Source organism: Balaenoptera ricei, chromosome 19 (genome assembly GCF_028023285.1).
Source record: "Balaenoptera ricei isolate mBalRic1 chromosome 19, mBalRic1.hap2, whole genome shotgun sequence".
In the NCBI taxonomy this organism is placed as follows: domain Eukaryota; kingdom Metazoa; phylum Chordata; class Mammalia; order Artiodactyla; family Balaenopteridae; genus Balaenoptera; species Balaenoptera ricei.
In genome coordinates, this window is record NC_082657.1 from 12,361,107 (window position 1) to 12,382,951 (window position 21,845).

At 51.6% G+C, this 21,845-nt stretch overlaps 2 protein-coding genes across 3 annotated transcripts; one reads left to right on the top strand and one right to left on the bottom strand.

Annotated features, from left to right (window-relative positions):
• Positions 1 to 1,347: 1,347 nt before the first annotated feature.
• TMEM91 (transmembrane protein 91) lies at positions 1,348 to 5,661 on the bottom strand. The gene is made up of 4 exons (XM_059905136.1): positions 5,470 to 5,661; positions 4,246 to 4,484; positions 2,233 to 2,382; positions 1,348 to 1,694 (listed from the first exon to the last, which is right to left on the bottom strand). Exons 2-4 carry the CDS (start codon positions 4,453 to 4,455, stop codon positions 1,536 to 1,538), a joined length of 519 nt encoding a protein of 172 aa, XP_059761119.1. The 5' UTR covers positions 4,456 to 4,484; positions 5,470 to 5,661; the 3' UTR covers positions 1,348 to 1,535.
• Positions 5,662 to 13,753: 8,092 nt separating this feature from the next.
• Positions 13,754 to 20,787, top strand: B9D2 (B9 domain containing 2). Of its 2 annotated transcripts, none has more exons than XM_059904573.1 (4): positions 13,754 to 13,960; positions 14,392 to 14,483; positions 17,437 to 17,562; positions 20,184 to 20,787. In XM_059904573.1, the coding sequence occupies exons 2-4, from the start codon at positions 14,396 to 14,398 to the stop codon at positions 20,495 to 20,497; spliced, it is 528 nt and encodes a 175-aa protein (XP_059760556.1). In that variant the 5' UTR covers positions 13,754 to 13,960; positions 14,392 to 14,395; the 3' UTR covers positions 20,498 to 20,787. The 2 variants fall into 2 exon arrangements, with proteins under 2 accessions (XP_059760556.1, XP_059760554.1); XM_059904571.1 differs by having other exon boundaries at positions 13,754 to 13,901.
• The last annotated feature ends 1,058 nt before the right edge of the window (positions 20,788 to 21,845 follow it).

A 21,845-nucleotide genomic window follows, 5' to 3' on the forward strand; every position in this document is an offset into this window, starting at 1 on the left:
CGCGTCCACTGCAGGGGGCACGGCTTCGATCCCTAGTTGGGGATCCCGTGTGCCACTTGGTGCGGCCAAAAAAAAAAGTCCAGACCCAGAGCCCTCACTATGCAGACAAACACCTGAGGTGCCAGTGCATTCTGGACCTCGGGTCCCTGTCTGTGAAAGGAAGTGACCGAGGCCTGTTGGTTCTCTGTCAGGGGTGATAGCACCCCCTAAGGGGCTTTTGGAAATGGGTGTATTTTCAGTTCTGATTTGACTGATCCCCACCCTCACATTCAGGGGGCAGGAGCCAAGATCCCACTAGCATCCAGCAAGGAATAACGTTCCCACAGGTGGGCCACATGGCTGCCAGATCCTGTCTGCCACTTATGTTTAGGGGTTTATGGTGAAAATGACACGTCTGGGGGCCCTCTGCTGCACACTTCACATGCTTAAACTGGCCCACACGGTGCCCACAATTGCCCCTTTGAGCAGGTGTCATTTTCATCCCCAGTAAACAAGAAGGAAATGCATAAATATCTTTAGCTTGAAATTACACCCGTGAAGACGCGCAGGAGAGCACAAACAGGGAATAGTGTTTTCTTCTAGCAAGATTAAATGGCATTAAGTGGAATGAAAAAACTAAACCACTTTCACTTTATTACTTGGTAATATCAGGCTCCATTTAATGTACCTCTGATAAGTTCAGGACAGGGCTGTTTGGCCTGCCAGAGTGCCAGCACTTTGAGGCCTGAAGGTCCCATCCCTTCCAATCTCAGGCTATGTGATGGGGCTGCCTCCTAGCCCGGGTGGGCCACTGAGAGGGTGCCTGGGGAAGAGGACCTTTGGGGTACCAGAGCTGCCTGCTCCATTCTCCTCCCCCACGAGGCGGAGCCTGTGCAGTGAAGCCAAGAGATGGGGAGAGCAGACTATTATCTGAGGCCCTCAATCCAGTTCTCCCTCAGCTTTCTTCCCATTTGTTGTGTAAGGCAGTCTGAGTTGGATTTCTGCCACTTGCTGTCGAAGGAGCTCCGGGGGAGGCTGCTGTTTACACTGCATGACTCATTTAATCTTCAGAACTGCTCCAGGTGTGGGAGAAATTAGTCCCATTTTGCAGATGAGAAGTGAGGCTCAGAAGGTACGTGGGCGGAGGTTACACAGTGAACTTGGAGGAGGAAGGCCTTGGAACCTGGCTTTCTCTAATTCTCTACCTATCACCCACGTTGTGAAGAGAATATTCTGCAACTTGGAAGCCCTCCGAGCTTCCTCGGATTCCCTCTTCTCTGGCTCTGAGGTGTCCGGGAGCACCCCGGGGGGCAGCCTGTCACTCTGGCCCGTCCCTTCCGCCTTCCCACACACACAGACAGACACAGGTTTCGCGGCAGGAGTGTCTGGTGTTTAATTGCTCTTTGCGGCCTCCAGGAAGGGGGGTGGGGGAGCACCGACTCACTCTCCGTTTCTGGATGCTGCCGCCGCCGCCTCATTCACCTGGATTCTCCACTCCGACCGCGGACGCGCTGGGCGGCCGGCCTCTGGGTTCACAGTGGGGACCGCAGGGGCAACTAAGGCGGGTCCCGGGAGGCGAGGTAGGCGGCCAGGGTCACCAGGGCGACCGCGTACGTGCACACGCCCAGCCCGACGGCCAGGACCCCCAGCAGGAAGGCGCGGCGGGAGGCGGCCCCTGCCCCCTGGACGTCCCCCTCGGCCCAAGCCTTGTTGGTCTGTGGAGGTGGTGCAGCGGTGACTCAGGTATCCCCTCATCTCACCCTGCTTCCCGCAGCCCGACCCCTCCCCCACCCAACACACCCATGTATTCATTCATATGTTCCAAAAACATAGGGAGCAGCTACTGTGGGTCAGGCACAGTTGGGCACTGGGGATACTGGGTGACTAATAAAAAAAAATATGTATATTACTATATGCCACAGTTCTAATTCGCTGAGCCTCACAACGACCCTGAAGCAGGAATTATTCATTCCCATTTTACAGATGAGGAAAATGAGGCACCGGGAGTTTAACCGGCTTGCCCACAACCTTACCAGAGGGTGGCAGGCCTAGGATTGGAGCTCAGGTTCTTAACCACCACTCTGGGCTGCCCTCTGTGAAAAATGCCTCATTTTACCCCTGAATGTTTCTATGTAAATCCTTTTCTCCATCACTTTTTTTTCCCCCAAGCATGCCTCCTCTTTTTTTCTTTTCTTTTGAATGCATTTTCCTCTTCTATATCCAACCCCCTCCCAGCTCCACCCACAGACTGACCTTCTGGGCCAGGCAGAAGGCGGCAATGCCCACGGGCCAGAAACAGCACAGCATGGAGAAGACAGCCAAGCCGAGGTGGTCGTGGGGTAGGAGTGGGGAGAGAAGGCCGCCCCCATCCCAGTCCGAGTCACTGTCACTGGATGACACATCCTATGGGCAGGAGACAGCCTAAGTGGTCATCTCCACCCATCTTCCTTGCCCCACTGCTCCACTCCCCATGCCCCCAAAGACACAGAGAGAAAAATGTTCCAAGAGGTAGGCTCTTGACTTGCCCACATCCTGGATCCCCCTGACGGGAAGCTCTGGACCCTGTCTCCAGAGAAAAGCCTCACCCACACTCAAAAGCTTTGAGTTCAATTTCAAGGAGTTCACAGGTCCACGCATGGATACTACAGCTGCTTATAAGCTCTGAGTTAAAAACCGCTGAAGTGGAGACAGAAACCAATGGGAACTGGACCCTGCAAAAAGATGGCGATTAGAGGAGCCAGCTCTGGTGGCCTAAATTACTAGGACAAACCTGCCTGCTGAAACTACAGGTTCTAGGTTAAAAAAAAAAATATTTTTTAATCTTGCATCAAATAGCTCACAAGACTTTAAGGAGTTACTGTAAAGCCAAAACTGAAGTGAAAATCAAGGTTAATTTAACAGAGAGGTCAAATGAACAGAGAAGGCCCCTTCTGCCCTGCAGGCATTTACCAATCCCATTTACCAATCCCTGAATGAAAAATTAACCTTTCATTCAGACCTTGAACTAGATTAAAAATGATCTTTAACTGGTAGTACCCCTAGACAGCTGACAAAAGCAAACCAAATCCTCTCCTGAGGAAGGTACTTTCATTCTAGGCCTCAAAACAATTTTTCAAATACAATGACCAGCATGCAGTCAAAGATAACCAGGCACACAGGAACCGTGGAGGAGAACTAGCAGAAATAATAAGGCCCTCAAAGTCTTCAAATAATGGGATTATTTGACACAAACCAGGTCAAAGCAAAGCTTACTGCCACAGTGTGGCAGACTGTGTTTCCAAAAATGGCCACACCCATCTGACTGATAAATCTTCTCATCAGGGGTGAGGTCTATGTCCACTTTCCTTGAGTCTGGGCAGGCTATGATTCATTTGTAATTGATAGAATGTGGTGGAAGTAATGCAACACGACTTGCAAGCATAAGTCAGAAAAGGGGGAAAAAAATAAAAGAATTTAAAAAAAGAAAAAAAAAAAAAAGAAAAGGTGAGGCAGCTTCTGCTTTGCTGAAACACTCCTGCTGGAGGTTGGAGGCACATAAGGAGTCTGAAGCCGCCATGCTGTAAGCCCAAACCAGCGCACATGGGGAGACTCCTGCAGAAGCCCTGAGACTACATTAAGAGAGAGATAGTCAACCAGACCCCAGCTGCTTCAGACCCTGACTGTTCCACCTCTAGCCACTGGCTGACCGCAACCTCATGAAAGACCCTGAGGCAGAACCACCCAAGTCCTTCCCAAGTTCCCAACCCATGGAAACCATGAGCCATGATAATGATTGTTGTTGTTTTAAGCTACTAAGCTTTGGGGGTGATTTCTTATATGGCAATAGCAACTGGAAAACCATGTTTAGCAAATAAAAGACATGCTTGACAATATGCACAAGGAATAAGAAATTATACAAAATGACATTAATTGGAAAAAAGAGAGAGAGAACAGAGGCACAGAGATGCATCGGCTTTGGAAAGAGATAGACTGATGGAGAACAGGGGGGTCAGAAATCAGAGGGAAGACAAACAGAGCCAAAGGGAACAAAGATGAGAGATGAATTTGGAGAGAAAAAGGTAAAGAAGCCAGGTGGGATGGAGAACAGGAAAAACCACACCTGGAAACCCAGGGAGGCCACACGCAGTTGTGAAGTGAGACTCCAGGCCAGCAGCTGGCAGCTGGAGTTGGCCAGCAGCCTGCCGGATGTTGGCCACAGCTGGATTCACCTCCAGCCCCCTCCCCCAGCTCCCACTAAGGAGCCTACCTTAGTGGTCCTGCTCCTACCTCAAGGTCGGGGAGCCCTGGCTCCCCCAGTACAGCACTCACAGAAGGAAGAGATGGTGGCAAGAACTGCCAACCCCTCAGTGATTCTGCAAAGGCTGTCTCTCGAAAGGGAGGCCCTGGCTCAGGCTCGCCAGGCTTCTGGACAGGGGGCTCACCGCCTACACCCACCAGCAGAGGCTGTTGGAGCTCTGGAAGACTGGGCTTGTCCATGGCTGGGGAGGGGCTCCCAGAGGGGCTTCCTGGGGGTAGGGGAAAGAAAAAGACAAGTTGTAAAAGTCTCACTTTTATCCTTCCCCTGACTCCTGGCTTTGGAGAGACTCCAGGCAGAGACTAGGTAGCTGAACCATCCTCAGACCCATTTTACAGATAGTAAAACTGAGGCCCAGAGAGTAACAGAGGTTGGTCCAAGTTGTGAAGAGAACTCAGGACTCTGGACATTCAGTTCCAGGCTTCTCTCTCTTCAGGCAAAAACCACACACCTGTTGCACATTTATTCCAAACCATGCCTTACACACTTACTTGGCCCATGAACTACATACCCATCCTGGGTTGACACTCTCATCCCTCTCCCCCACACCCATCCCCAATGATGCTTAGTTCACACACCGCCTGTGCCCCCAAGCCTGTGCACTCTCAATACCCAAGTCCCCTGCCACGCATACCCATCCAGGCAAGCCCAATCCCCACCTCCACCTGTGCACATTCACATCCCAAGGGACTGTTTGCATACTTGCCCCAAACAACACCTCCCAACGGTCTTACACACTCACCCCAAGTAACTCCTTGCACATTCATCCTAATCCCCCCAGCATCAGATTCTCCCCAGATGCACATATATGCACAGGCTTCCCACACATGCAGGCTGGACACTCTCCCCTGTCCCCATCACTTCCCTTGCACATCTGCCCAAAGACCCGCGGCCACACACCCCTCTCTTTCTCCACCCACATCCATGGCCCACACCCACCCGCTCCGCTGACACCTCCTGTTTTACCAGAATCCACCTTTGCACACTTCCCCCATAACACCACCAACCCACCACACAACTCAACCACGGAGACTATTCTTCTCGCCCTCACAATCCCCCTGCGGGGGTCCCCAAGTCTCCCGCCCTCAGTCCAAACCTGGCTTGAGCCGATTTCCTGGCCAAGGTTTTGCCTCCCTGTCCCCAGCGCCAGGACCCGGGAGAAGAGCGGTGCCCCCCGAGCTGCGCCCCTCACTCACCGCCCACGGCCTTAGGCCGGGACCTCCTGGGCTCTCCGCACCGACACCCTCCCCGATCCTGCCGCTCAGGTGGGGGAACTCAGTGAGCCCCGCGCTCTTAGGGGTCTGGGCCTGGGGGCGCGGGGTCTGAGAGCTCCGCTGCGCGCCCCTCTCAGCGCCCCGGGCCCGCGGCGAGGGCGGGGCGGTGGGCTCCCGGGCTCCGCCCCCAGAGGAGGCCGCGGGGAGGGGGGCGGGGGAAGGATGGGGCCTTGAAGGCCGACGTCAGCGCCCGGCGCTGGCCCTTGCCACCCCGGGTGCGGAGGAGCAGGCGGAGGTCTCCGAGGTCAGCGGGCCCTGACATCCCGAAGCCAGACCCAAACGCTGCAGGACGGAGGACGGGGCGCCCCGATTCTCCAGAGCCTTCCTGGCTTGTCCCTGCTTCCACCCCACTGCCCTCCCCCCTCCCCAACAGTAAAAACAGCAACCCCGGCTAACTGTGGGCACGGTTCTTAGTGCTTTACATATACACGTACACGTTTATTCCCGAGAACGACCTAAGAGGCACTGTCATTGATTGTCCTGTCGTGCCCAGGAGGAAACGGGCGCAGAGAGTTAGAACTTGCCTAAAAGCGTGCCGCCGGGTCACTGAGGGCAGACTACGCCCGGCGCGGGGGTTAGATACCCTACGTTCATCAACGCACGGATTCCTCTCAGAAGCTCTATTTCTATCCCTGTTAGGCAGTTAAGGAAACTGAGGCTCAGAGATGTGTGCTCACTTGGCCAAGGTAAACAACTGGTACTAGGACCGACCCGCAGATTGTAACCCAGGGCTGTATTTCTTGCCGGCCCAAGTGGAGGGGAGAAAGCAGAGGCAGAAGGTGCGGCGGGGGCTTCCAGGGAAAGGGGCGGTGCTGGGAGTGGGCCAGGGATGGCGAGCTGCTTAGCAGGTGGTACAGGTGGTGGTTATGAGTTAGTGTTTGGACCCACACAGACCTGAGTTCCTTTCCAGGCTCTTCAAAGCACTCGTTGTGTGACCTCTGGATAATGGCATCACCTCTCTGGACCCCAATTTCTTCATCTGTGAAATAGGGTAAATACCCCCTGCCTCTTAGATGTGATAACATATATAAAGCACTTAGATTAGGTGCCATAACAAATGTCCAACATTTGCCCCAAACTAGGCACTCTGAACGTGTTTGATGGTGTTTAGGAATATAATTATTTACATCCGTCTTCATCAGTCTAATTAGGGGACTCTTCTCGCCCAGCAGTCCTCCACCTCCTTCAGGGAGGCCACCCAGCTTGCACTGGCTTCTCTTTCTCGGAAGCCCTCCATCTCACCAGTCCCAGACAGCCAAACTGGAGGATTCCCTTCCTGATGTGGGGCAAGCCAGCATTCCCTCGCTCCAGGGCTCTGGGGCTCCGTGCCAAGAGTCCAGACGCTGGAGCTGGTACAGGCCCCACTCCTGGGGAGAACAGACGGTGTCTGGAAGTGACCTTGGCTCAGCCAGAGTTTCTGGCAGACAACAGGCAGGGAGACCCACAGGAGCATAAATGAGAAGGAGAGGGGGCAGAACTGTTTTATGGGGAGAGAACACCCTTGTTACTCTGTATCTTCTTAACCTCGCTCTTATCACTATGAAACATATTACATATTTCTGCTGGTTTGAATCCTCCCACCAGTGCCAGCTCCAGCTCGGCTGGGATTTGATCTCTTTTGTTTACTGCTGTGCCTCAGAGCCTAGAACAGTGCCTGACCCCAAGCAGGACTTTGATACGTATTTGTGGGGTGAGGGCATGAATTCTCACCAGGCTGTTTTTTTTTTTTTAAACTTATTCTACATTGTTTTTTGTTTTTGTTTGTTTGTTTTTAATTAATTAATTAATTTATTTATTTATCTATGGCTGTGTTGGGTCTTCGTTTCTGTGCGAGGGCTTTCTCTAGTTGCGGCAAGCGGGGGCTACTCTTCGTCGCGGTGCGCGGGCTTCTCACTATCGCGGCCTCTCTTGTTGCGGAGCACAGGCTCCAGACGCGCAGGCTCAGTAATTGTGGCTCACGGGCCCAGTTGCTCCGCGGCATGTGGGATCTTCCCAGACCAGGGCTCGAACCCGTGTCCCCTGCATTGGCAGGCAGACTCTCAACCACTGCGCCACCAGGGAAACCCCAGCCTCAGTTTTTTACCAAATCCCTGAGCAGTATGGGTCCCTTCGACCCCCTAGGCCACCGTAGAGATTTATTCATTTCCAGTAGATCTCTCTGGCCACCATCAGCCTCGTACAGTCTCCCCACCCCTTCCAGGATGTCACTGGAGGCCCAGGCCTCTTGGGGTTTGTGATGGTCCTGGAATATTAATCACAAAATTCCAGCCAGGATCATCAACAGAAGCCTAAACCACTGAGTGAAAGTTTGATGAGGAACAGGATATTTATTTAGTCTCAAAGTATCCTCCCACAGATTACTTATTAATTACAAAGGGAAAAAAAATAGTATTAACGGACAACACCAGCAGACACCACCTAAAACCAGGTGATAGAAGTTAACATCACCAGTATCGGGACAAATGAACATCATGTGCCTCCTGATATGCACTGAAAAGGACACAACATCATTTCTGTGATGTTTTTCTGCCAAAAATGCATCATCCGAATTGAATCATGAGAAAACAAGGGACAAAGCCCAACTGAGGGACACTCTATAAAGTACTTGGTCTGTACACTTTAAAAATGTCAGTGTCATGAAAACCAAAACAATAACAAAAATCTAAAAGCTGGCAGCCGGTTCTAGATTACAGGTGACTAAAGAAACATGACAACTAAACAAAGTGTGATCCCGGATGGAAAGCAGATGGTGACAAGGTATGTTATTGGGACAATGGGAGAAATTTGAACATAAACTATAAATTAGATGATAGTTTTCTATCAATCTTAAACTGATACTTGGGGAAATGTTAAATTGGTATTATGGTTATATAGGAGAATCCCCTTGTTCTTAGGAGAATTTTACTAATATAATATTATGAATTATATTTACGAATATAATATATTTGCATATGTGTGTATATATGTGTGTGTGTGTGTGTATGCAGAAACGCAAGCAAAAGAATTGAACAAAACTTCGCAGAAAGAGGAAATCCAAGGGAGAGATGAACATTTAAAAAGTTACTCAACTAATCATCAGGGAAATGCAAATTAAAATCACAGTGCGATACCAATATACACCCACCAGAATGGCTAAATGAAAGAAGACACCACCAGGAAGTGTTGGTGAGGATATAGAGTGGGGAAACTCTCATATACTGCTGGTGGGCATCCAAATTGGTCCAACCACTAGGAAAACTGTTGGGCAGTTTCTACTATAGCTGAACATATCCTATGACCCAGCAATCCCAGTCCAATCAGATATGAACATATGTCCACCAGAAAACAAATTCCCATCAACAGATGGATAAAGTGTAGCATCTTCACACAGAGGAAACTATATAGCGATGAGAACGAAAGAGCTACAGCCACATGCAATAGCATGGGATGAATTTCACAAACAAAAAACTGAGCAAAAGACAGCAGACACAAAACAATGCATATTGCGAGACTTCATTTATATAAAGTATGAAAACAGGCAAAATTAATCCATATTGTTAGAAGTCCAGTTATTGGTTTCCTTTGGGGGCATCCTGGAAGAGGCATGAAGGGCATCCTGGAGGGGCTGGTCATGTTCTTTTCATGAGCTGAGTTCTGGTTACCAGGTGTGTTCAGTTTATGAAATTTAATTCAGCTGTTCACTTATGATTTGTGCACTTTTCTGTACACTTCAAAACATTTATTTTTGAAAAAGAGCAAGTTAGATCTAAAGATATGGATAACTTTCCAAGATGTATCACTGAGTGAAAAATGCAAGATGTGGGAATTCCCTGGCGGTCCAGTGGTTAGGACTCAGCGCTTTCACTGCCGAGGGCCTGGGTTCAAACCCTGTCAGGGAACTAAGATCCCACAAGCTGCGCAGCGCCGCCAAAAAAAAAAAAAAAAATCAAGATGTAAAAGAATATGAACAGTCACTCTGTTAAGCAGTACAGCACTTCCTCAAAAAATTAAAAATAGAATTATCATATGACTCAGCAATTCCACTTCTGGGTGTATACCCAAAAGAACTGAAATCAGGGTCTTTTTTAAAAAAATAAATTTAATAAATTTTTAAAATAAATTTATTTATTTTATTTATTTATTTTTGGCTGTGTTGGGTCTTCGTTGCTGTGTGTGGGCTTTCTCTAGTTGTGGTGAGGGGGGGCTACTCTTCATTGCAGTGTGCGTGCTTCTCACTGTGGTGGCTTCTCTTGTTGCGGAGCATGGGCTCTAGGCGCGCAGGCTTCAGTAGTTGTGGCATGCAGGTTCAGTAGTTGTGGCACGCGGGCTTCAGTAGTTGTGGCATGCGGGCTCTAGAATGCAGGCTCAGTAGTTGTGGTGCACGGGCTTAGTTACTCTGTGGCATGTGGGATCTTCCCAGACCAGGGATCAAACCCATGTCCCCTGCATTGGCAGGGGGATTCTTAACCACTGTGCCACCAGGGAAATCCTGAAAGCAGGGTCTTGAAGAGATATGTGTACACCCATGTTCATAGCAGCGTTATTCACAATAGCCAAAAGGTGGAAGCAACCCAACTGTACATCTACAGATGAATGGATAAAGCAAATGGGGTGTATATATAAAATGGGATATTATTTAGCCTTAAAAAGGAAGGAAATTCTTTGATGACCATTTTGTAATGTATAGAAATACTGAATCATTATGTTGTGCACCTGGAACTAACATGGTGTTGTAGGTCAATTATACTTCTAAATAAATAAATAAATAAATAAATAAATGCCATATAATTAAAAAAAAAAAAAAAAAGAAGGAAATTCTGACATGCACTACAGCATGCATGATCCTTGAGGACATTATGCTAAATTATTCTAAATGAAATAAGCCAGTAATAAAAGGACAAATAATGATTCTACTCAGATGGGGCACCTAGAGTAGTCAAATTCATAGAAATAGAAAGTAAATAGGTGGTTTCCAGGGGCTAGGGGAAGGGAGGGATGGGGAGTTTTTGTTTAATGGGTACAGAGTTTCAGTTTTGCAAGATGAAAGGAGTTCTAGAGATTGGTTGCACAATTATGTGAATGTACTTAATGCCACTGAACTGTACACATAAAGATGGTTAAAATGGTAAATTTTATGTTATGTGTATTTTATCACAATTTTAAAAACTTTAAGAATAAAAAGTACAGGGACTTCCCTGGTGGTGCAGTGGTTAAGAATCCTCCTGCCAATGCAGGGGACACGGGTTCAAGCCCTGGTCCGGGAAGATCCCACATGCCGCGGAGTGACTAAGCCTGTGTGCCACAACTACTGAGCCTGTGCTCTAGAGCCCGCGAGCGACAGCTACTGAAGCCTGCACGCCCTAGAGCCCGTGCTCCACAACAGAAGAAGCCACCCCTCGCCGCAACTAGAGAAAGCCCGTGCGCAGCAACGAAGACCCGACACAGCCAAAAATAATAAATAAATAAATAAACAAACATTTACCATCAGACAGTTTCTGTTGGTCAGGAATCTGTTGATGGCTTACCTGGCTGGTTCTCGCTCAGGGTGTCATGCAGCTACAATCAGCATGTTGGCCAGGTGCAACAGTCACTGGAAGATTTGATGTGGCTGAAAGATGTCCTTCCAAGATGGGTCACTCACATGGTGCTGGTTTGTCGGCACGGGGCCTCGGTTGTTCTCCATTTGGGTCTCTCCGCTGGCTGCTTCACTACTGTCACAAATGGTGGCTGGTCTCTCTCAAAGTGAGCCATTCAATAGAGACATGGATGAGGAAGCCTCAATGCCTTTTATGGCTTAGTCTAAGAAGTCACACAGCAACACTTCTACCATATTCTGCTGGTTAGAAGCAAGTTACAAAGTGCAGCCTATACGCAAGAGGAGGGGGCTTCCCTGGTGGCGCAGTGGTTGAGAATCTGCCTGCCAATGCAGGGGACACGGGTTCGAGTCCTGGTCTGGGAAGATCCCACATGCCGCGGAGCGACTAGGCCCGTGCGCCACAGCTACTGAGCCTGCGCGTCTGGAGCCTGTGCTCCGCAACAAGAGAGGCCGCAACAAGAGAGGCCGTGATAGTGAGAGGCCCGCGCACCGCGATGAAGAGTGGCCCCCACTTGCTGCAACTAGAGAAAGCCCTCGCACAGAAACGAAGACCCAACACAGCCATAAATAAAATAAATAAATAATAAATAAATAAATAAATAAAAAGAGGAGGGAAATTAGGCTCCACCTAGTGAAAGAAGGAGTGTCAAAGAATCTGTGGACATATTTTAAAACAGCTTCATACATTCATTAAATCCTGACAATAATCTAACAAGGTGGGTACCATCACTCAATCTCACGTTACAGATGAGGAAACTAAGGTACAGAGAGGCTAAAGGTCACACAGAAGAGCCAGAGCTAAGACTTAAATCCAGGTAGTTGAACTGGGAAGCATTTTCTTAATCACTAATGTCAACCAGTGAGAAAGAAACCAATTGAAGAAAAAATATTTAAGAAGGAGCATTGTATGAGACTTTTGTTTGTGTTTTGGCCATGCCACGTGGTATGCGGGATCTTAGTTCCCCAACCAGGGATCGATCCCATACCCGCTGAAGTGGAAGCACGGAGTCTTATCCACTAGACGGCCAGGGAAGTCCCATGTACGGGACTTTGATGACTGGTTGGACGTGGTAAATGATGGAGTTGAGGATGACACCCATAATCTCCATATTCCTTTGATACTGGGAGATGTGTATCCAAGAGAGGCAGGACAGCAGGAAGTTAAGAACATAAGGTGTGGGGATGGAGTGAGACAGAACTATAATCAATTTGGGTTTTTTAAAAATAAATTTATTTATTTTTTATTTATTTTATTTTTGGCTGCGTTGGGTCTTTGCTGCTGCGCGCGGGCTTTCTCTAGTTGCTGAGAGCAGGGGCTACTCTTCGTTGCGGCGCGCCAGCTTCTCATCGCGGTGGCTTCTCTTGTTGCTGAGCTCAGGCTCTAGGCACGCGGGGGCTTCAGTAGTTGTGGCTCAAGGGCTCTAGAGCGCAGGCTCAGTAGTTGTGGTGCAGGAGCTTAGTTGCTCCGCGGCACGTGGGATATTTCCTGGACCAGGGCTTGAACCCGTGTCCCCTGCAGGCGGATTCTTAACCACTGCGCAACCAGGGGAGCCCATCAATTTGGTTTAAGGCAAACGATTTTGCCCTAATTTCTTCATCTTAAATAAGGCTGATAATTACCTACCCTGTGGCATATCTGTGAGGATTAAAGGAAATCATGCATGCAAAACAATCAGTTAACAGCGGCTGGCACGGAGAAATTACTCGATAAATGGTAGCTTTCAAATATACCTATTAGTGAAATATTATTGAATTGTATACCTATTGAATTATTGTATCTATATAAATACTATCCTATTGAAACGTTGCCCTCTCCCTATAACTTTCAGCTGGTGACTCCAACTTTTGCAGTCCCCGTTTTGCAAAAAGTAGAGGAATAAGTTCCTTTTGGACTCCTTTTTGGTCTGAGCTGGAGGAATAAGGCACGAACTACAGTGGGGAAGGCACCGCTCAGGAAATCAGAATGTGTGAGTGCCTCTGACTCAGTCATTCCCCTTGTGTCCATTACATGGATGCGATAACTGAGACCTAGAGCTGTGCAAGGTCACAAGTTACTGAGAGTCCAGCCTTCAAAAACAGGATTTTTTGGAGATAAAGAGGCCTCAGTTCCTCATTTCTCATACCCCTTCCCCCAACCCACCCCCTGCTTGCTCAGAATCAGCACTAACAGTGAAGGAAGTTGAATTTATCAGTTCTTGAGGAGCTTGGAGGAATTCTAAAAAGGAACCCCCTCCCCAACTTCTCTGAATGAGGGGTTTTTTTTCCAGTTATGAGGCAGGGGGATGCACACAACGACGTGAGGGAGATTTCCCCCCTGGCTCTGGCTCAAGTCTCTGACTTGTGGCCCCGGTTGAAAGAGAGTTTTAGGGGGCACGGGACATCGATGGATTTTCTTATTCTGTTATGAGAGTATCTGGGACGAACAGTTGGTGCCCAAACTTCCTCAGCCACGCTCAACATGGCCACATAAGGCCACGCCGCAAATGGCTGAACCGTGGTTCGCGGTTGGAGAGACGCCTTTCCCAAAATGGAGAGAGGGGAGAGAAAGTGTCCATCACGGGTTAGCCCCGCCCCCATAGATTGCTAGGGCCAATTAGCGGCCCGCAGGGCGGGGACAAGGCCAGGGGAGGAGGCTGCCGTTGCCCCAGCAACAACCAGGGAGCCGGGAGGCGGGCGCGGCTTCGGAGGGATCAGCTTCTCAGCAATCTTGCTGCCGGGAAGGTCCTGGGAGAGACGTGAGCTAGGCCTGGGAAGTCAGCGCCTGCGGAGAGAGAGACAGGTCAGGCCCATGAACTCCAATCCCCGCTTTCGCCTCTCCTAACCGTTAGACGCTCTGAGGTAGGAATAACGCATGCGCGGGCTCAGAGGTGGAGCTAAGGTGCCCTGCACTTAAAACGCATGCGCCTCATGGCGGTGGGGGGGCGGAAATCTGACCCGAGGAGGCGGTGCTTTTGTGTTGTGGGCGGAGCCATGTGCCCCTGGGGCGGGACTTTACGCTGCAATGAGCAGGATGAAAAGGTTATTTTAGAGGCAGGCAGAGTTAGATGCTAGCTCCTTGGAGCGTCCGTTTCTCGCCTCTCATTTTTCTGCGGCTCTCCTGGAGAGGCAGTTAGTATCATGGTCAAGACCGCAGCCTCAGTGGCTTGACGAAACTAGCTTGGAATCCCAAGTACTGCTCCTTACTTGGTGGGCCTCAGTTTTCCCATCTATTAGGTGGAGATAATTGTACACTTTTCTCATAAGGCTATGATTATATTTTCCCCCCTCAGGGCCATGGCTGAGGTGCACGTGATTGGGCAGATCATGGGGGCCACCGGTTTCTCGGAAAGTAGCCTCTTCTGCAAGTGGGGCATCCACACAGGTATTCCCGGGCATGGTTCATTTCCCCACCAAGACCCCGCAGCCTAGACGCCTCCACCCACTTTCCTTCATCCCCTGACCTCAGTCCCTGATCCTCAGCTTCCATGGGCCCTCAGGACTCCTAACCCTGACCACGCTTTGTTCACGTGAGTCTCAGACTCCCTTCTTATTATTATCCCTTCCCATCCCATCTCTGGGGACTCAGACTCCCACTCTCTCAACACACATTCCCTAAGGATATGAGACTATAGGCTGGACCCACCCAGCTACCCACAACACACACTACCAGTCCTCAAAACACTTGACAGCGGTAACGACACCGCTTGGACTTCATTCACTGTCTTAGCGGTGCTCTGGGTGCCTCCCGCATCTTAACTCTTTGCTTAACCATCTCCATTTATTGAGCTCTTAATGTAAAATGGAAGTTTCCATCTTGAAATGAAGAGGAGAAGCCACCCTTCTGTATTCATATTTCTCTGTGAGAATGTAGGAACCCTGTTCTGACAGTCATTCAAGTCCATCCACACAGGCCCAGGAGGGACCTTGGAGGTCTCAATTTTCATGCCTCTCCATCAGAGGCAGTATAGTGTGGTGGGTGGTGTGATGGCTAGGGCCACAAGCCACCAGGTCTGGGCTCAAATACGAACTCCCTTGCCTATTGATTGGGAGGCTTTGGACTTGACCTCTCTGAGCCTCAGTTTCCTTGTCTGAAAATGAAGCTAATAGCAGCTCAGGCAGCAGAGTGCTGAGGTTAAGAGCACAGACTGCCTGGGTTTCAAAACCAGCTCTTGCTTATTAATTATGTGACCCTGGCCACTTGTCTTTGCCTCGATTCCCTGTCTATAAAATGGGAATAATAACACTATTTACCTCATGGGGTTGTTGTGAGGACTAAATGAATATCAGTAGCACTTAGAAGAGGGCCTAGACTTGTAAGTCCTCAGTAAGTGTTTGCCTGGCTTGTGTAAAAATTGGATGGGCTCTTGTTCGTAAAGCCCTAGGTATGTTGCCTAGCACAGATAAATGCCCAAGAAATGAGTGTGGCCATTGCCATCATCATCTTTTCAGGCCTGGGGTTCTTTGCGATTTCACTGGTGGGTAGGTTGGTGGTTGAGATTCCCTGGGAAATTGGGATCCTCCAGCTGAGCAAATAAGAAGCAAGGCCTGGAATTAGACTTGGTTTCCAGTACCCTTCCACTCACTTGCTCTGTGACCCTGGCAAGTGCTATTCCCTCTCGCAGCCTCAGTTTTCTTATCTGTGAAGTGTGACTATTTGTCCTTCATAGGGGCGTTAGGAAGTCTTGTATGTGAGCATCCTGACTCAAGGCTTGGTGCTTTCCTCACCTGGCCCGCAAGGGAGCAGTAACCAACATGATTTTTATTATTTCAGGGGGCTCTTGGTCAGGGAGAAGGGGGCTAGGGGGCAGTTAATCCAATAGAGAGCCAAGGCGCAGTCAGATAAAGGGCTTGGTCTCTGCTGTCAGTCAGAGCTCCATTTGAGGGATTTCCCTGGCGGTCCAGTGGTTAAGACTCCGAGCTTCCCCTGCAGGGGACACGGGTTCAATCCCTGGTGGGGGAACTAAGATCCCACGTGTGGCGTGGCACGGCCAAAAAAAAAAAAAATAACGAAAACCTAAAAACGAAAGCAGAGCTCCATTTGAATCAGTTCCACCATGGGACCTTGGTCTGCTGCGGTCCTGCTGTAGCCCCAGCATGGAGAACAGTGCTTGGCACAGAGTTAGGTGTTCAGTAAAGGTTTGTGGAATGAAAGGTAAAAGTTTCTTTACCTGTAAAATGGGGATTGTATTAGCCCCCACCTCCTAGGATCATTTATGTGTCCAACAAACATTTATTGAACACCTTCTGTGTACCAAGATCTGGGTTTGAGGTTCTAGGGATCCAGTAGTTTACAACATCTCTGCTCTCTTGGGGCTCACAGCAGGGGAGACAGAAAAGAAATAAGCAGGTAAAGACGTGAGTGCAGTGATTACAGATAGTGTACTAGGTACTAGGAAGAAATGAGATGAGAGATGATGTGAGAGGGACTGGTTAGTTCTGGGATAGGAGGGTGAGGGAGAACCCCTCTGTGAAAGTGGCACTTGAGCTGATCCCTGAAGGATGAAAAAAAGCCAGGTATAGGGACATCCAGGAGCAGAGTTTTCTAGGCAGAGGGAACAGCCAGTGCAAAGGCCCTGAGGAGGGGGAAAAAATAGGAGCAGTGAGGCTAGAGGGTGGTGAGGAGGAATGGGGAAAGTGATGGGAGATGAGTTCAGGAAGGGGTTGGGGGGGGTCACAGGCCAGGCCATGTAAGGCCTTGTAGTCTCTCCTCCTGTGGAGGAGAGTCTGTAAACTGGGGGTGGGGTGGGGATTAAGAGTCCCAGAGGGTGGATTAAATGAATTCATTACTAAAGCGCTTAGCGCAGCGTCTGGCATTTAGTAAGCAGTCGGTGCATTTTTGCTATGATTATCACCCTCAGTAGGATTGCTATTACGACACACCGTTCACGATTTGCTCTGTGCTTCAGCTTGTGAAGGACCCCCTTGGCTCCATCTTAGTCCTTGGACTAGGCCTCTAAACGTGGGGTGAGAATAGTAGTAAAATGACCCCCAGCACTCATCCAGCACTCACTGTGCCCCAGACACTGTTCTCAGTGCCTCGTGTGTATTAACTCATTTAATCTTCTCACAAGCCTGGGAGGAATGCATTATTATTACACCCACCTTACAGATGGGAAGACGGAGGCAGAGAAAGGTAACTGGCCCCAGGTTGCACAGGCAGGAAGAAATAGTGCCAGGATTTGAACCCAGACATTTGGCTCCAGAGTCCATGCTTTGCCACCCTCCGCCCCCCAATGCCAGGGAAAAATGGGGTCCTACAGCCACAGTGGGATCCCCTTCCTGATGGCTGCCTCCCATCCCGCCCTGCCTCATCCGTGTCCTGGCTCTCCCTGCAGGGGCAGCATGGAAGCTCCTGTCAGGCGTGCGGGAGGGCCAAACACAGGTGGACACCCCCCAGATAGGGGACATGGCCTACTGGTCCCATCCCATCGACCTGCACTTCGCCACCAAAGGCCTACAAGGTGAGTTCCCGGCCTGGGCCCCAGGCTAGACTAAGGGGAGGTGGGTTAGCGGCACTCAGTGCTGCGGGGACTGGAAACATCAAGTGCTGTTCCTGTCCTTTGGGTCCCTTTCCTGACCAGGCTTGGCCCTGGAGAGGGTGAGCTGAGGCCTCCCCAGGCCGGCTCTAGAGTGTGTTAGGAGTAGGGCAGAGGCCAGGGGTGGATGGGGCAAGGTCAAGGGGAGGGCCAGGGGGAGAGGGAGGTGGCTTTCACAGAGACAAAGCAAGAGAGTCTTCAATCAGCAGGAAGCTGGGAGGGGTTATGAGAGAGAGAGGTGAGGGCTGGTGGCTATTCTGCAGGCAGGGCTCCTCAGCTGCTCAGAGGGGAAATGAATACGTGGGGGAGGAGGGGTATCAGAAGACCTCTACTGGCAGAAAATTTGGGTCATTAAAGAGGGGTGGATTCCAGGAAATAGCCTAGGTAAATATGCCATATATTTCTACCATATAAATAATAGTTACTGAGTGCCTGCCCTGTGTCAGGTGATGCCAGGGAGATATCAGTGATTGAGACAGTTCCCCAGCCCTGTCCCCACACAGTTCATCATCCCTTGGGAGAGACAGAGCTGCCCTCAGACAGTGGTAACCCAGAGTGGGCAGGACTGGGATGGGGGATCTTGAAGGGCTATGGGAGGCCAGCGGAGGTGCCTGACCCTGCTGGGGGGTTCAGGGAGGGCTTCCTGGAGGAGGGGGATGTTTGAGCTTTGCTGTGAAAGGACAGTAGGAGCTATTAAAACAGAAAGATGAAAGAGGGTTCTGGGCAGAAAGCCATGTGTGGAAGCCTCAAGGGGGAAAGTAAGCCAGGGGCATTTGGAGGACCGAGGGAGAGCAGGAGGGCTGCAGGGGGTGAGGTGGCAGGGGACAGGGGACAGGCCATTGCAAGGCCTTGAATGCCAGGCTGCAGAGTGGAGGCCATATCCTGAAGGCACTGGGGAGCCAGAGCAGGCGATTGACAAGTCAGGGTTTGCTTTTAAGAGATCCCTCTGGCTGCCCTGTGGGTGATGGATTGGAAGGTGAGGCAGGCAACAGTCCTTTCAGCTCTTAAGGACCCCGAGTCTCTGAATGTGGGCATCATCCTTGCCTCCTCTTTTCTCACACCCACCCCCCAATTCTGTCCATCAGGAAATCCCATTAGCTCCACCTTTGAAGTGCATCCTAAATCCCACCACTCCCCCTACCCTCTTCCCAGCACCCTGATCTGTCCACCCTCACCTCTCACTGGGCTATTACAGTAGCCTCTTTACTGGTGTTCCCACCTCAGCCCCATAAGTCTGTCCCCCTGTGAACACCTAAGTTAGGTAACATTCCTCCTCTGCTCAGAACCCTCTGTGGTCCCCATCTCACTCAGGGTAAAAGGCAAAACCTTACCATGGATCACAAAGCCCTGCTCAATCTGATTCTGTCACCTCCTCCCCCTCTCCCCCATCTCACTGCTCCAGCCACATCAGCCCCACCAGGCAGCTCCCGCCTCAGGGCTTTTGCACTAGCTATTCCCTCTGCTGGGAGCGCTCTTCCCTAGATATCCACATAGCCCCCACTCCCTCTCCTCCTTTAAGCATTCACTCAGATGTCACCTTCTCAGGAAAGTTTTGCTTGATCACCCCCTTTCTAAAACTGCATGCCAGGACTTCCCTGGTGGCCCAGTGGTTAAGACTCCACACTCCCACTGCAGGGGGCCCGGGTTTGATCCCTGGTCAGGGAACTAGATCCCACATGCATGCCGCAACTAAGAGTTCACATGCCACAACTAAGGAGCCTGCCTGCTGCAACTAAGACCCAGTGCAACCAAATAAATAAATATTAAAAACAAAAAACAAACAAAAAAAAACTGCATGCCTACCCCCACCGTACCCAGCTTGTTTTTCTCCAGAGCAGTTATCACCATCTGACGTACCCTATAATTTGCGTATTTACTGTGTTCATTGTTTAAGATGTCAGCTGCACAAGGGCAGGAATTTTTGTCTGCTCTGTTCACTGCTGTGTCCCCAGCTTCTAGAACAGGGCCTAGCACGGAGGGACTCAGAAAGGAGGGTGAAATGGGGCTGGGTCTCCAAGGGCTTTACCTATAGGCTGAGGAGCTGAATTATATTCTGAGTGAGGACACTGGGAAACCTATGGAAGGGAGAGAAAGATGCTTCCAGCTGCCAGGCGAAAGTTGGATTGGAGGGAGCAGGAAAGAAGGCCCTGAGGCCAGAAAAGAGGACAGGGTGTGGCCACGGGGAGGGAAGGAGGGAGGCATCGGGGACAAGGCCCAACATACTCACCTGGGGACTGGGCTCCCCTGAGACGGGGCCACAGAGGAAGAGGCCACGGAGAGGGAAGTCAGCAGAGGCCAGACCTAAAGGGCCTTGAATGTTGAGGTCGGACTTTATACTGAGTGCACTGGGGAATCATAGAAGGGTTTTGAGCAGGGGAGGAATACGGATTCAGAAGGATCCCTTTGGCTGCTCTGTGGGGGTAGGAGTCCAGAGAGGAGGCTGGGGCAGAAACCTGGCGGGGAAGGACTGGGCCTGGGATCTCCAGGAGCTCCTGCTGGGCTATACCCATCCCACTTTGCCTCCCTCCCTCCCTCCTGTGCTGCAGGTTGGCCCCGACTCCATCTCCAGGTATGGTCCCAGGACAGTTTCGGCCGCTGCCAGCTTGCAGGCTACGGCTTTTGCCATGTGCCCAGCAGTCCAGGCACCCACCAGCTGGACTGCCCCACATGGCGACCCCTAGGCAGCTGGCGGGAGCAGCTGGCAAGGGCCTTCGTGGGTGGCGGGCCTCAGCTGCTGCATGGAGATGCCATCTACAGTGGGGCTGACCGCTATCGCCTGCACACTGCCGCCGGTGGCACCGTGCACCTTGAGCTGGGCCTGCTGCTGCGCCACTTCGATCGCTATGGCGTCGAATGCTGAAGGACCCTGTATGGACTGCTGGCCCCCAGCCATATCTCTGGACACCCGGTGAGGGGCAGGATGGCACAGGGGTCAGAAGCGTGGGCTCTGGAGACTGTCAGACCTGACCCCAGCCAAGGCTGTTGTGGCTTCTATCCTGACTAGCATCTCAAGCCCAGTGACTGCCCCTCCCAGGTCCGGTTTCCCCATCTGTAAAATGGGGGCAGTAAATGTGTGGGTTCACAGGGGTTGGGTGCAGAGAAGCTGTTGGCACATGGAAGGGCTCAGTAAAGGAGAGCAGTTTTTTCAGATGTGAGTGCTTTTCTGACGTTCATCTGTTGGATGTCCAGTGCCCCATCCTCCTACTGTCACCCTCCTTCCTCAGGCCCCCTTCCCCTGTCCTCTGCCTCAACCTCTGACCCCCTCCCCACTCTGGGTGATGCTCTTATGGCCCCCAGTCCTTGGGGGTCCCCCCTCCTCTGTGCCCCTCTCCCCACTGGCTCCCTGTCTTCTGGCTGACCCTCTCCCCCACTGCCCCAGCTTCCCACTCTCCACTCGGGGTGGTCGTCCTCGGATTCCCTGTACCCTGCGTCCCCATCCTCTGATTGAGCCCTCCCTGCCAGGTCTTCATTCCCTCGGTGACCCTCGCACAGTCCTCAAAGCCACACGCAGCACAGCCGCCCGCTTTGGTAGCGCTCAGCCGCCAGGAGGCAGCACCCTGTTGGTGGGGCGGAGCCGGGTGCCCGCCCCCTCCCCCCAGGGCGTAAGGGACCCCCCTTGGAGCCCGCCCACGCGAGATGAGGACTGTGGACCGGCCCCCCCATGCCCTCCCCCTGAGGGCCGCCCCCGCCCCGCGCGCTTCCTGGGTGGGGCCGGGGCGGCTTCAAAAACCCCCGCCGCCCCAGCCGGTCGCCGCTGCCGCCGCCCTTCGCGCCCCAGGCCGTCCCACTCCCTTCCTCCCGCCGCGGATCCGCCAGACAGCGAGGCCCCCGGCCGGGGGCAGGGGGGACGCCCCCTCCGGGGCACCCCCCCGGCTCGGAGCCGCCCGCGGGGCCGGCCTCAGCCGGGAACGGAGAAAGGAGCCGCCGAGGAGCAGTCCGAGGCCCCAGAGTCTGAGACGAGCCGCCGCCGCCCCCGCCGCCGCCGCCGCCGCCACTGCGGGGAGGAGGGGGAGGAGGAGCGGGAGGAGGGACGAGCTGGTTGGGAGAAGAGGAAAAAAGTTTTGAGACTTTTCCGCTGCCGCTGGGAGCCAAAGGCGCGGGGACCTTCGCGCAGCGCTGCTCCGCGAGGCAGGACTGGGGGACCCCAGACCGCACCTCCACCCCGCACCGCCTCGGACGCTTGCTCCCTTCCTTCCCCCCACACGGCG

Coding starts and splice junctions, on each gene's coding strand:
- TMEM91 (XM_059905136.1), bottom strand. CDS start 4,455: ATGGACAAGCCCAGTCTTCCAGAGCTCCAACAGCCTCTGCTGGTGGGT. Junction 2,383..4,245: donor CAGGGCTCCCCGACCTTGAG/GTAGGAGCAGGA, acceptor TCCTGCCCATAG/GATGTGTCATCCAGTGACAG. Junction 1,695..2,232: donor CCTTCTGCCTGGCCCAGAAG/GTCAGTCTGTGG, acceptor CCACCTCCACAG/ACCAACAAGGCTTGGGCCGA.
- B9D2 (XM_059904573.1), top strand. CDS start 14,396: ATGGCTGAGGTGCACGTGATTGGGCAGATCATGGGGGCCACCGGTTTC. Junction 14,484..17,436: donor CAAGTGGGGCATCCACACAG/GTATTCCCGGGC, acceptor CTCTCCCTGCAG/GGGCAGCATGGAAGCTCCTG. Junction 17,563..20,183: donor CGCCACCAAAGGCCTACAAG/GTGAGTTCCCGG, acceptor CCTGTGCTGCAG/GTTGGCCCCGACTCCATCTC.